This window comes from Columba livia, chromosome 5 (genome assembly GCF_036013475.1).
Source record: "Columba livia isolate bColLiv1 breed racing homer chromosome 5, bColLiv1.pat.W.v2, whole genome shotgun sequence".
Lineage (NCBI taxonomy): Eukaryota > Metazoa > Chordata > Aves > Columbiformes > Columbidae > Columba > Columba livia.
The window spans coordinates 55937718-55952101 of record NC_088606.1 but is presented as its reverse complement, the minus strand read 5'-3'; the positions used below and the strand labels follow the sequence as shown (position 1 = coordinate 55952101).

The 14384-nt window shown below is 35.3% G+C and overlaps 1 protein-coding gene across 4 annotated transcripts in view; it reads left to right on the top strand.

Annotated features, from left to right (window-relative positions):
• INSC (INSC spindle orientation adaptor protein) overlaps nucleotides 1-14384 on the top strand; it is a 146072-nt gene that overhangs the window by 67102 nt on the left and 64586 nt on the right. For all 4 annotated transcript variants that reach the window (XM_021300265.2, XM_021300275.2, XM_005499276.4 and 1 more), the window contains exons 3-6: nucleotides 8982-9327; nucleotides 9815-9867; nucleotides 11517-11640; nucleotides 14077-14190. In XM_021300265.2, the coding sequence (XP_021155940.1) occupies nucleotides 8982-9327; nucleotides 9815-9867; nucleotides 11517-11640; nucleotides 14077-14190 (637 nt within the window). The remainder of the gene's footprint in view (nucleotides 1-8981; nucleotides 9328-9814; nucleotides 9868-11516; nucleotides 11641-14076; nucleotides 14191-14384) is intronic.

Below are 14384 nucleotides of genomic sequence, written 5' to 3'. Positions count from 1 at the left end.
AGTGCATACTACTACTGAAATGAACTTGTAGAGGAAAGCAGAGTTTAGATGATGATCAGTGTCCTGTTGCAAATAGGTTTTATCTGACCTTCAGTGAATAACAGACTCTCTTATACATAGAATAAAAAGGGCCAATATTAAAAAAAAAAAAAAAAAAAAAAAAAAAGAAAAATTTCTCCATCTCAGAGTTCTACTTAATTTGATAAATTCACCTTCATTTATTGTTTTGACAATGGGAAAATTGAGATTTAAAAAAATAACTGATAGGAACACATTTGGGTGAAGGGACCCATGAACAGTAGGACCTGTGGGAGAGGGAGGACCACAAACATGGTCAGAGGGCTGGAACACCTCTGCCATGAGGACAGGTTGAGAGATTTGAGGTTGTTCAGCCTGGAGAAGAGAAGGCTCTGTGGACACTTTATTGCAGTCTTTCAGTACTTAAAAAGGGCCTCAAGCAGCAGGGACCATGGGAGAGTATGTTTTTCCCTATTTACCGTATTGTCCAAATTGTAGAATGTCTAAAATTGCCTTCTTTCTAAGGCTGGTGGATTCCTCAATTTGGACCAAAATCCATCAGGTCTGATCTGAGTCTGTAACAGCTTATTAAATCTGAATATGCCAACATTACAGGGTTTACCAGCCTAATTCATTTTGGACGTTTTATTCAGTTTACTGGTTTATAAGGACACTGCAAATGCAATAGTATCATTACTAGTATGAATTAATAATACCATATGAATACGAATTCAGCAGATATTTTTCAGTTGGTGATCTTTGTGACAATGTTAGCATACTGCCTGTAAGCAGGACAATTAGTAGCCTTATACTGTCATTAATTTGCCTATAGCAGGGTTTATTTAACATTTCCTTCCTTCTGTCAGGAAATTACATTCTCTTTTACTGCTGTCTTTACTTTCTGTGAACTCAGTGGCTTATGTGCTTGACAAAACAGCTACTGTTTTAGCAATTTAATGTACCAGGCATGAAGTAAAAATCCACAAAACCAGTTTGAACTAGTCCTTTTGACCTCCTGACTATCTCTTCGGTTGAGAGAAGCTGGAAAGAACCTGGCCCTACTTGAATTCTAGCCATGTAAAGAAAATTAATATGTAATAAGTTTATCCTAGACTTTGTGGAAGCTAATCAGCAAGCTGAATTGGTCTGTGATTTTATATTGTCTTCCACATGTTCTATAGTGTGCCAGTAATTCTGGGATCATATAATATTTCTAGACATTTTTAAAGGGACAACTTACAGCAAAGACTTCTCAGAAAATGTGAAGATCTAAGAAAAGCATTGGTGCAGCATTTAATGCTATATTATTTATGTGGCTTTTTAAATAGGTGTGATGAAGCTATGGTTAATTTACACATCATACCTTATATTTTATAAGTGTTTATAGTGTTTTTACTTTCCTTATAGATATTTCTATATTGCTGAATGCATAAGGTTTAAAAAATACAGCAGCCTGCCCACAAATGTTTAGTTCTACGTTTCACAGGCTGAGCTCCCTGCAGAAGTTGGATGGATGCTTAACAAGGCATAAGCTGTCTGTGTTTTAAACACATTTTTCTCAATTGTAGCATTGATTTTGAGGGGGCTGGTGGTTTGATTAACTCCATCATCCCAGGGTGGAGATGCCAAACTGAATTTGGTAATACTAAGTTTCAGTAAATTGCAAGGAAGGGACTATTTTTGGTGTCAGGTCAGGTGAAGACATTAATAGATATTGGTTACCAGAAAAGTAGCAATATTGAGGTATCCCTGTTCAACAAAACAGTTAATACCACTATTGTGATACATACATATTTTGCTTGTGATCTTTGAGTAATTTTGGTTTTGTTACCAGTATTTCTTCATTCTGCCCATTGGCATGCTGATTCCAGAAACTAGAGGTAATTCCTCTATTACTTCTGTTTCATTTCTATGTTGTTTAAATCTATATCTAAATTAAGTGGAAATGTTGAAGCATAGAAGGGTGATTGATGCTGGCTAACAAGAGTTCTGTGTTCTACAACACATTTCAGGATATCTGGCTGACTACAGTGTACCTTTACTTAAGTTTCATTTTGAGAAAAGTTTCAGGGCTGTAGCTCACATCTGTTACAAACTTCATTTGGGGAAATTGTTAAACTTTGGAAACGGTAATGACTGAATATTCATTGAGGCAAATTAAAACACCTTTTTAATATAGCCTGTTAACTTTTTTTAATAACTAGGAACTAACTTGTTTTTATCAATGTTTTCTTGAGGTTTAAAGAATTAATTGTAAGCTTTTATTTTGTCCTAGTGGATTTGGATTGCTGATTTTCTACTGGAAAAGAACAACATAAAATCAAGGGGAAAAAACCCACAGTGCAAATCATTTGACTAATCTTTTAGATTGCCATATCAGTTACAAATATCAAATATTCATAGAACTCTGTTACCTTAGGAATGATTTACAGAGCGAGTGTGTTCACTTAAAAATCAGGAATCTGGTTCGCAGCTACCTTCAAACTATTATGTACCTTCTAAGCTAGCTAACTAGCTCTATTTAATTTTGCTAAATTAAATGCAAATACAATATAATAGATCTACAAGACTCTTATGAAATTAATATTGTGTAAAACAACTTGAGGATAAATGGAAGACACCTCTATGGCTCTTCACTTCCACTTATCCTTTCACTGAGAGCTGAGTTCTGCTGTCCATTGTATTGATGTAGAAACTGGCCCTGGGTATATAGGATATCTATGAATAATTTTGAAAAGATGAATTAGAAAAAAATTAGAGATGATTTATGTTCAAAGATTGGGCTAAATCCATTCAAAAAGTTGTTTGTTGCCAATTAATTACCTACCACTAATTAGAATAATAAATTTGAGCACAGTTGTAAGACTTGGCATTGACTTTCACTGTAGGCTTATCTGGAAGCTATAATAAATGCTATCATTGGAAGCTGTAATAGGTCTGTCATAATAAATGAAAATTGGAAAAAAAAAAAAAAGATGAGAAGCCTCGAAAACATAATTCGACTCAGCAGAAGTCTTTACACTTTATAAATGTGACTGTTGGAATTATTTGCATGAATTGATCGGCTCAGACTTGAACACAATGTTATAAAACATGAAACTTTTGCACTTAGTGAAACTCAGTCCTAAAATGGAGGTATAACTCTTTTTCAGTATAACATTTGCAATTTAAAAAAGAAGTTTATGTGCTGCCAGTAAAATTGTAGTAGAGAGCTCCAAGCTGGAAGTTTTACACAAATGATCTAGTTATTAATTCTTTGGTTTTGTATTCATCTAGCATCAACATGAGATAGAGCAATATTTTATATGACAATCTATCTTGTCTATCCTAAAGATCTTGTGATGTGTCAGTTAACAAATTCCTTATTAGAGGACAGAAAATGACAAAATAGAAGAAAAATGCTGATAACAGATCTCTGAATATGATAGGCCTCTTTTTAGAAATTTCAAATGGGAATTTTTAATACAAGTATTTCTCCAGGATGAACTTTGTCTGCAGTGTATTTATATAGTGCAGTGGTATCTGTATGAAACCAGGTCTGAACATTTTTTGAAGAAATATACTTTTAACATGCTGTTACTCTAAGGTGGTCTCAGCCATTGACACCTAATGATTTTCTCAAAATAAGAAAATTTTTAAAATACCCTGGGTTTTGGCAAGCACACTAGAGTTCAGAGTATTCAAATTGCTGGTTACTTGAGTTCAGCTGAGTGCTCTTGGAAACTTCATCAAATATTTTACAACCTCAATTAAAATATAATGACTTTGAAGAAATGCTGGAGACTTTCTCTTGAATTTTTACTTTGCACTGAATTATTTTTACTGCTATTTTTACAGGAAATGTTGATTTTATAGTGTAGAGTCTAGATAAGTTGTTTTTTTGTCAATATGCCACGACATACTAAATTCAGAAATTCTAACTGGCGGGGAACTACTATCTATGTACATCAGGATCTCTGCCAGTTACCCAGCTGCTGTTTTTTGATTAAACAGAACTGGGGAAAATCACACCAGCAAGGTCTTTTATGCTTGAAACAATCATGCTTAATGTATTTAGCAATCCGAAAACTAGTTATCACAGCAGGACATCACTTTCCTGCTGATGCAAAACTGTTCAGGTTAATTTAAGATAATGTGCAAACACAAAAAGTCTCACAATACTGAGTCACTGAAATATAAAATGCCAGAAGAAATTATATGTTAATGAACATAAAGTAGTGCATGTGAAGAGGGGTAGGGATCAGAAGAAAATCTCTTTCATCATATGTATAGGATAGCGAACCATAAACTATGTATTATCACTCATGGAAAAGATTCTGAAATCAAAATAAGTAGGTTTTCTGCAAGGTAAAAATGAAACAGTCTATGGAAAACACTTAAGTATAAGAGAAAATTAATTTTGGGTACTCTTGGAAAATAGGGACAGTGCAGAAAATGTAATCAAACTGTAGAAATCCATAATTTACCTGAATCTTGGATTATTGCCTGCTGTTCTTGCCATCACATCTCAGGACATATGAAAACCAGGGAAAGTTTTCTGAAAACATGGGGAGGGTAAGTGGATGATCAGAGGAGAGTGGAATCATTTCCGTATGGTGATAGACTGAGTTTCTCTACCTTGGAAATTAGATAACAAAGAGAAGATAGAGTAGAGCAAATAAAATAATTATATGAAGTGGATGAATGTAGAACTATCATTTTAGTATCTCTTAACATGCAAGAACTAAAGAACTTGTGTTATTATCTCCGGGCAGCAAGTTTAAAACAAAAAATAAGAAACACTTTTTCATACAAAAATAATCAAACGATGTGAGACACTGCCACTTGATGTAAAGGCCAAAAGTTTAACCGAGTTCAAAAAGGGTTTAATGGCTACTTTTCATGAATTGCAAAAACATCCTGCTCAGACACAACTTCTGGCTTTAGGAAGTTCCTAAACCACTAATTGACAGAAGATGGGAAGGAGGGGTTGCTCAGCTCTTGCCATGCCTCTTATAATCTTTCTGTATGCATCTCCTAATGGCCATGTTGGGAGCAGGATAATGGGCTAGACAGATGTTTTTTTTTTTTGGTCTAACCCATTATGATGGTTGTTTTTATTTTGCAGGCATAGTTTTTTTTTTTTCCAGTAATAGACAAAATAGAATTTTTCAACTTGTTTTTATAGTTCAGTAAATTCTGTCTGGAATATGATTCTTAATACCTAGTTAGGAATGATTTTAAACTTTATTTTAATATATAAACAATTAGCACACAAATTCATCAGCTGAATGCTTAGGAAGATTTTCTCTAAATACAGGAAGATATGGACGAAGGTAAATAATTTCTGTATTTCACTTCAATAATCATGATATGTGTATTTTAAAACAAAGGTTACATAGGGAGCAGGGGAAGTTTTTTGTGGTTCTTCTCTCTGGAAGGAGGTGAATGGCATTATTTTTGCCATTCTTGTGAGTTAAGGAACACTATATTTCAATGGCAGCGCATCCTAAATTGTACATTGTATTTCTGACAACTACTTGGAACAGTAAGATGAAGGGCAACGGGCACAAACTGAAGCACAGGGGGTTCCATCTGGATATGAGGAGAAACTCCTTTACCTTGAGGGTGACGGAGCACTGGAACAGGCTGCCCAGAGAGGTTGTGGAGTCTCCTTCTCTGGAGACATTCAAGACCTGCCTGGATGCGATCCATTCCAGGTGAACCTGCTCTAGCAGGTGGGTTGGACTAGGTGATCTCCAGAGGTCCCTTTCAACCTCAAACACTCTGTGAGAGTTTCTTTAACATTTGTGCCTTTTTTGTACAACTCTCATTCTTTTCTCTCCTCAGAGTGAAGATTGATTTTTAGGATTAAAGGAAATATGATATTTCTTTTTTCTTCTTTTCTGACTAACCTATTCTAGTTTTTTTTTTTTTTTTTTTTCTGAGTTAATTTATAATGTGGGAGTTTATTTGTACTTACTACGCAGAGATTTAATTAATTATCATAGTGCACTTTAAAAATGAAAAATACATCAGTCTCTGTCAAATTAGTTTATCCTGTACTGCATGCAAACTACACACATCATTATAAATCATGGTCTCAAACTTCTAAAGTTGTTATTTTTGTTTATTAGGAAACCTTGCTTCAGATCCAAAAAGGCAATAAGGGGACTACACATAGCAAGAAAAAAGCAACCCACAATCGATCATGAAATGCAATTACGCAATCTTCAAAGCTGAATGAAATAAAGACCTTAAATAGCAGTAGCCCGTAAAGTTTAAAATTAAAAGTAGTTTCATCACTTATGGTGAAAAGGGGAATTGGATCAATGAAATTGATCTCTTGTATCTTGTTTGCTGTTGATTTATATGAAACTATACTTGAGGTGAGCCTCCTTTTCATACGTATGTTAATAAATGTTGGTAATTTGTGGAATACTACTTCAGTGGTCTGGAAGGACATTTCTTGAGTTCAGCTGATGCTCTGTCTATAAATGGAAGCACAAGAAATAAAAAGGCCTTCCACCTGCTCACCTGTATCTTGGCTAATGTGATTGCAGATTTTGTTCTAACATTAAGGTTTTACACAACACAGAGCATTACTGCTGTGATGCTGAGTTGCAATAAATCAGTATCTGAATTAAAAGAATGTGGGCTGTAAAACAAACTTTCTTTTTGTCCTTTCTGACATAGCATCTTATAAAACTGCAGCATGTATGCAGAAAGTTCACAACAATCTGCTACCCTGTCAGACTAGTTGTAAGATGCCAATAGAAGTTTGGAAAAAATAATTAAGCACATTGTCTCTTGCTTTCGCTTAATTTCATTTCTTCAAATTTCATCTTCACTTCTTTGGAGTTTTTCAGCATTGATCCATCTTTCACTAGGAGAAGAGATACTAAAATTTTGAACTATTTCACGTTAAGACTTTCCAAAATTTCAGGCTGATGAAAACTGCCAGAAAAAATATTTTATTAATTGTAGATCAGAAATCTGAAATTTGTGCTGAGTAAAGTGACCCTTTTGAAAGTGTGTTGTGTATGCAAATTCTGCTTTTGTTGGTCATGTGTGTGTTTGTAAATTCTGGAAAAGCTGGCTTAGAGATATAAAAATCTCCTATGCCATGGAGACTTGCAGTGATTCTTTGAGCTCCTGACCTCCTGCTTTGCTTTATTACTAGTGAATGATGTTGCATTGAGAGGGGATATATTGGGCCTAGTAAGGAACAGGTATTGATAAAGTCAGTCTTTAGCATTGCAACCGTGGTTAATTTCAGAAACTATGATTGAGAATCTTTTAAGCTTTTGCATGAAGATAAAGAAAGTTTAAGTAATTTGAAAATACATTAAAGATTTATTTTTAGAAATAACTTGTATCTTTTTCCCTTAGCGCTATGATTAGATTTATTAGATTTAGCCCATTAGATTTATGTATATATATATATATATTTATACTAATATGTATTATATATCTACTATAACTATGTTTCATATATCTGTGTTTGTGTATATACTTACCAGAGAAACTGGTCTTTTGTGAGGACTGGGGAGGGGAAATGTAAACTGAAACAATCTGAAAAAAAAGAAATTGGATGTAGGGTATTTGGAGATGAACAGTGTTTGTTCTGTCCTTGGTTTGGAATAGAGGGTCAGACAGACCCCTTGGCAGTGATGCTCCTTCTTTGCGGAGCACCCTCCCGCAAAGGGAAACAGTTCCAGCCTCGGGTATGGTAGGTGAGTCAGACCATGAAGCTCGGAGCCTCTGTTCTGTGCAGATGGTCTGAGAGACTGTGGGAGGCAGCAATGGGCCAGACAGACCTCAGAGGGAGGGAGCAAATTTCCAGGGAGTCAAGACATCAGGGTGTTGCCACTAAAAAAGTCCATGAGCTAAATGAAACAAAAGCAGAAACCATAGCCTGTCTCCAAAGGCAAAGCAGGTAAGAATGAATGCGGTTATGGAAACTTCGCTCTGTCTGACCCAGAGTCCTATACCTGACCTTTATACACTGTTAGATACAATGTTAGTAACACTAGTCATGTTTAAGAAAACCTGCCTCCCTACGTGTGTATGGCTGGGGTGAGGATTAAGGTTTTTTTATTAGGATCTGGACATCTCACTGTAAGGAAAAAATTCAATGCAAACCCTACCTCAAGGCTCTGGGGAACGTGGGATCCCTCACATAGATGAATTCGGAACAGCTCAGTACAGCTGCTGTCTCAAGTATCACATTTGAGCACTGGAGGGTTTAAAATGCAGGCCCATTGCCCTTGGGTCAGGGTATACTCACCAAAGAGTTTCTTTCAGCCTCACTGGTTCACAGTACGTTTTTTGTAGCGCGAAAATGTGTGTTGGAAGTCAGATGTGCAAATTGTACAGAGAGTAGTGAGAAAGAAGGGTGAAGGTAAACGACTGGTCAGGAAGTGGAATCCAGCTGAGTTTTGAGGGATTATGATATGACAGAAATGGATATTGCAGACCGTATCATTCACTGTCTTGGTTTGGCTGTGTCAGTGTGGGTGGAAGGGCTTTGGAGAGATGCTGCCAAGCAAAATTTCAGTTAAGTATCTAATAGGTAAAGTTTCCAGAAAAAGCTGACAGTATAGACCCATAAACAACAAGCAAACACGCCCATAGTTTTGCTCTTTTATCATATTAAGGTCTGAATGTACAAGAAACATTTTTGCCAAGAACTATAGTCTAAATTTCTCTTATTTACCTATCCCTAATGTCTGCTTGTTTTTTGCAAATAATTTTATGGCAGAATATGTGATGTGCAGGTGTTTAGAAATCCAAAACCTGTGTTTGGAATACAAAGCTAAACATGTCACTGTGTTATTACAAGCAAATTGTTTGTTCTGTTCATTAAGTTACCTTTTGTCCAGAAAGTGCAACCTAGCAGATGGATGCAACTGTATTTCTGGTGGTTATTCTAAGGTTGTTTTTCATTACCTCATTCTTCCTTCTCTTTCTCGGTCTTCTAGCATGCATTTAATTCAAGTGGACTCTGTTCAGCGATGGATGGAAGATTTGAAGTTGATGACAGACTGTGAATGTATGTGTATTCTCCAGTCCAAGCCAATCAGCATTGAGAAGGATGAACAAAATGAACTTCTCCTTTCCTCACAATATAGCACATGTGATAACTTACAGCTGATATTAAAAAGGGCTTGGATCATAAGCACAGAATTGACCAGAATTGCTCAAAAGCTGGAGAAGAATAGATGGCAGAGAGTCCACAGCATGACAGTAAGAGTCAACTGCCATGTACGTTCAATGATAAATGAATACAATACATTCACTATGAATTCTTCAGAAGAAATGCACCAGGTAGGTTGTCTCACCTATTGTCATGCTTGTCTTGTTTAATTTTTTTGTTGTAATAGTTAAAACTTTAAATAGTGGGTAAGAAATCCTTACATATTTATACTGGTCCCTTGTTTAAGACCTTCTAATCCCTTTTCAGCTATGGAAACATTATTGACTCATTTTGGATCCTGTTTTATCATAGGCCTGATTCTGAATTATAACACTGTTAAATTATATTGCAAGGTTTTGTTTTTGAGGACTACTGGACTAAACTAACTAGATGTCCCATCCATGAGTTCCTTTGCATTTACAATGTAGAAAATACTACTTTTTTATTAACTTCAGTTTTACCTCTAGTTGTTTTATGCAGAAAAGTAGACAGAGGGTGTCCAAATGAAAATTATGTTTCTGGAGGGTTTTCACCTAAATATAATGGAAAAATATTCCGTTTTAAAAAGCAATTGTATATATGGATATTGCTTTAAAACCACTTTTTCTTTCTCTGCAGTTTGAAAAACTCTTAATAGACAAGTGTTCAGAATTTACAGCATTCACAGAAAGGTAATTTAAGTTTTCTAGTTGAAATATTAATTTTGTGGTTTTGTTATGTTGTGAAATTTCTAATGAGGAGTACAAATCAGCCAACAATCTCAAATGTCTGAACTAGGCCCCTGCAGCTCTAAAAGGTTTTCTAAATGTTAGCCTCTGGTGGGTGAAGTGAGTTGCTTTTATCTAAACTGCATCCTAATGAAAGATGGGATCTGCTGTTTCACAAAGAGCCTGGCATAGACACAAAGCTGTGTGCAAGTGGAGTTTTTGGGGTTTTTAGACACCAAGGGAGAAAGTCTGGCTCTAATGATATCGGTGACAAAGTTCCCTTCAAGTTCTGTGGAGCCAAGATTTCAGCTGGTGTGAAAACTTACATTGTGAGACTGTTGTACTGCATGTTCTTCTATGCATATATCAAAGTGTTAGTAAATCAAACTCAAATAAATACACATTGCTTTAATTTGCAATTGTAGGTTTACTCAGCTCCATGCACTCCAGAATGCCGAGACTGGAAAATAAGAATCTCTTTATAATTCTTCTCATGATATTTCCCCACCTATCTTAAGTTATCCTGTTTCCTCCAGCACAGCTCAATCAGTCTTTTTTGATTTATTTTAAACACTCTGCAAATCATTCTACTCGGGGGATCATCAGGGAAAAAGACACCATCTAATTATCAGGAAAGAACATTTCTTGAGCACTACTGCTTTTTGCCAAACCCACACAGCTCAGACTTTACTTTTATATTCTACTGTGAGGCACACTGATTTAACGAGATCTCTGATCTCATAATGTCTGCCCCGAATCAGCCCTCTCCCTCCTTGTCTGTTCGATAAAAAGCTGACATAGGTGAGTGAAAGACAAGTGAAGTGAAAAGGGGACCTAATGTGTAGATGGAGGCACTGATCAACCAAACTATATCTTCCATTACAGTGGCCTGCCTAAGTAGAGTATGTTTCGACAATTCAAACGAATGCATTTCTGTGAGGAAGTATTAGTTATTTCATTTGAACTGTATAAAGTTTTCCATCTTTAACTCATTTATTCAGTAACAGCACAATATCACTGGTTACAGGATAGTTAAACTAATTTTGTGAAGTTGCTGTATGTAATCTTCCTGCATAAAAGGCCAAATTTTACTTTTGAGTATGCTGTTTAAATTTAAATGAACTTTACTCATCTGGGCACACGTTCATTTTGGGTCCTTACCCTACTATCATTAAACTATGGCAAAGAAGGTAAAGAAATTAAAGTTATTGAACACGATTTGGCAATGAAGGATGGATGGATATACATAGCTGCAGCTGAAATGCAGGCATCCTGTAGTGGCTGTAACTAGAAGCATAAGTGGAAAAATAACAGCTACACTGATACAAATACAGCATCTACAGAATAATTTGACCTGCAGTCTGTGAAGTAAATTTTGACCCCAAAATGATTCATTAATGTTCATGAATAAACAAAGTTCCTGCATAGAGAAAGATTTGATTGAAGTCTGGTGTGATGCTAATGGCACAAAGGCTGTGTCTTCATATGAACAGTTGAATTCCCATTATATCCCCATTGTTCACACAGAGCTCACCCACTGCAATCAGCTTGATAAAACAATAGTTGTCTGTTGCGATTTTTTCTTCATCCCTTTCCTTTCTCATTCTTTTCAGGTGCATACAAACTGAAGATGAACAAGCACTGAAGTCCATGAAATCTTGTATTAATGAAACACTCACCACTGTTGCTCAGTATTTTGGCCAGTTAATAGAGCTGGTTTTAGCACATGAGGCACAGGTTAGTTTATAGATTTATTTATTTATTTTTAATGAGGCTATCAAATCGTTGAATATTGAGGGAAAGCATCAATTAATAGAAGGATTATAATTACAGCTCTCAATTTTCAGCAAACTTATGATCAGTAATTCAAATACCTTGCAAAGAGATGTAGGTGTTTGTGTTCTCAAATTCTCCAACAACCTCAAATCTCTACCACAATGGTCTTGTGGATCAATATGTTAGTTACTTCTCCTGATAGGTTGTCTTCATTGCAAGGCATCTAATTTCTGTACAATATCTTGTTAATAAGACCTTTGGACAGATTTTCTCTTCAGGGAGAAAGTGCTTTTCTTTAGAAACCTTGAAAAAAGTCTCTCAGTGATTTTTATTGAAAGTTAAACTTTTTAGAAGACGTTTATATAGCAAGTATATTATAGCACACACTTTAACTGTATTTTGACACTACAGTATTTTGTACAGGTTATATGTGTGTAACCTTCCAGAAACAATGTTGTGTCATTGCAGGCGTGACATATAGTTTCTGGTGGTGATTAAATGTAGATGAATACATTGAGTAATAAGACTGAGACTACAAATGCATTATTTTTTTTTCCATTAGACCATTCTTGAAATAATAACAAGTTGTAACTCTAACCAATCTATCTTGGCTTACACTGTTTTTTTTCTTGAGATCTCAGTAATGCCTTTGCATCCTTCAATCTTCCTGAAATTAAAAAACGCAAATGTAATTACCTTCAATTAATTTGTCCATATTTTAGAGGTGATGTTATGATGAAATGTTATGTTGTCCCTACAGAAAAAGACGAAATGAGAGAGTTACTGAAGAGGAAATAATTAAACAGTATTTACTACTGTGCTAAAACAAAATTAGTGCATGATATTGGTTACATTTCAATGTACCTTGATGCATTAAAATTAAAAAAACAGTTACATCTCTTTCAGAAACATCCCTTATAGTTTTAAAACACTGTTGCTAGGAAGTGAGAATCTCCAGAATACTTCTGCAGAGTTACTGTCAAACTAACAAGCTACTTGCTAATGTGCTGTGGTTAGGATTTATGAGAGCTAAATGAAACGCCACATACGAGCTGAAGTGTGTAAATAAATTTGCATATTGCAAATTCAATGAGTTGCTTGTGGTTGTTTTGACATTTATTCTTTTTAATCTGAAGACTAGTTCCTCATTGCTAACAGTTCTGTCTTTGGGCACTTTGATACCTACCGTCATCTGAAGTCCAATTCCTTTTTTTTTAAGGGAGCAGAATTAATTACTCTGCATCATCTGGTGTGTATTTGCGTGGCTGAAGACTCAGATTAGAGATCATTAATGAAAGCATTTTTGAGAATAGTTTTCTGAGCCATTTAGTCAGGCTGTGTGTCCATATCTGCCACACAAGTGCATTGTCTGTGGGTACTTTGCTGCTCTGGAGCAGACAAAGTGTCTGTGTGAGAGGCCAGAATTCTCAGCTTAAATTGTATACTCAAGAGCTTTCTTTTCCAACCAAGGTATCAGGATTTTATTCAGGATAGGTTCATATCAAAATGTGAACTGATAAGTTATGTCTCTTATGGAATATTTTTCGAAGAGAAGATGCTACAGGTGGGAGAACACAGCCTCCTCAAGGGAAGATAATTGAAATTTGTATCAATGACTGTAAAACGTGGGATATTTCTTTTCACTTCTTTCTAAGTTGGATTAAATATCAAAATGCTTGCCTTCTTCCTTCTAGCAAATATGATTAATTCTACCTCTAATGATAGAATGTACTTTCGGAAAGAGTAGAATTAAACATCATATTCTTCTGACAGCTGTGTTTCTTTATGGAGCTGCAATGACATACAAGGAAAAGCAAGATAACTATTTACAAAGACAAAAATACTTAATCTATTTCATACATTGGAGAAATAAACTCTATTTCTGTAGAGAACACCCTGCGTTGGTCAATGATGTTTTGTGCATACCGAGAACAGTGATGAGCCTAGAGCCTTAGAAATTAATGTTAGAAAGGGTACTGCAATGTTCCATATAAAAAAGTTGGAAATCCTGTATCACCTTGTGATACACCTTCAGCACTAAGACAATTACTTGCCTTCTGAAAATTTTAGTTCAATCCCAGGCCAAACCCAATAATAATTTACTAAATAGCTGAAGAGTTCTTTATTGAATGTTCTCACACACATAAAAATAAATATGAATAGAGTAAGAAAACACTTAAATATCACTATTCTTGGTTATATCTATTCAAATGCAACCATAAACATGTTAGTGTTATCAGTTTAACTCCTGCCCATGTGTGTGGTTTTTTTTCTTTCTGTGGGTGAGAGGTAAGATGATAGGGATTAAACGAACTAGACTTTCTACTCCATTTTGTTTTTAAATATAATACTTTTTTCATTGGAAGTAAATTATTTTTATTATCTTATGTCACACAGAACCTGCTGAGACAAATAGAATTGTCGGATAGCGTGTACATCACTGAGTCAGCGATTAGTAGTTTATTCAGCCTTACCCAGGAAGGTGCTCATCTGTGCCGTATTATAGCTAAGGTAAGGGGATTTATGGATTAATCCAAAGGAAACTAGTAATACAAGTGTGTTGCTTTACTTAACACAGAAGTCATTACAAGTTTTGAAATGTACCGAACAAGACGAAATCCTGTATTTCAGGGGACAAATCTACATTAAAGAACAACTAAATTTTCTATGAGGAACTATTTGTTTTCTTCTTCTGTTGCTTTTTA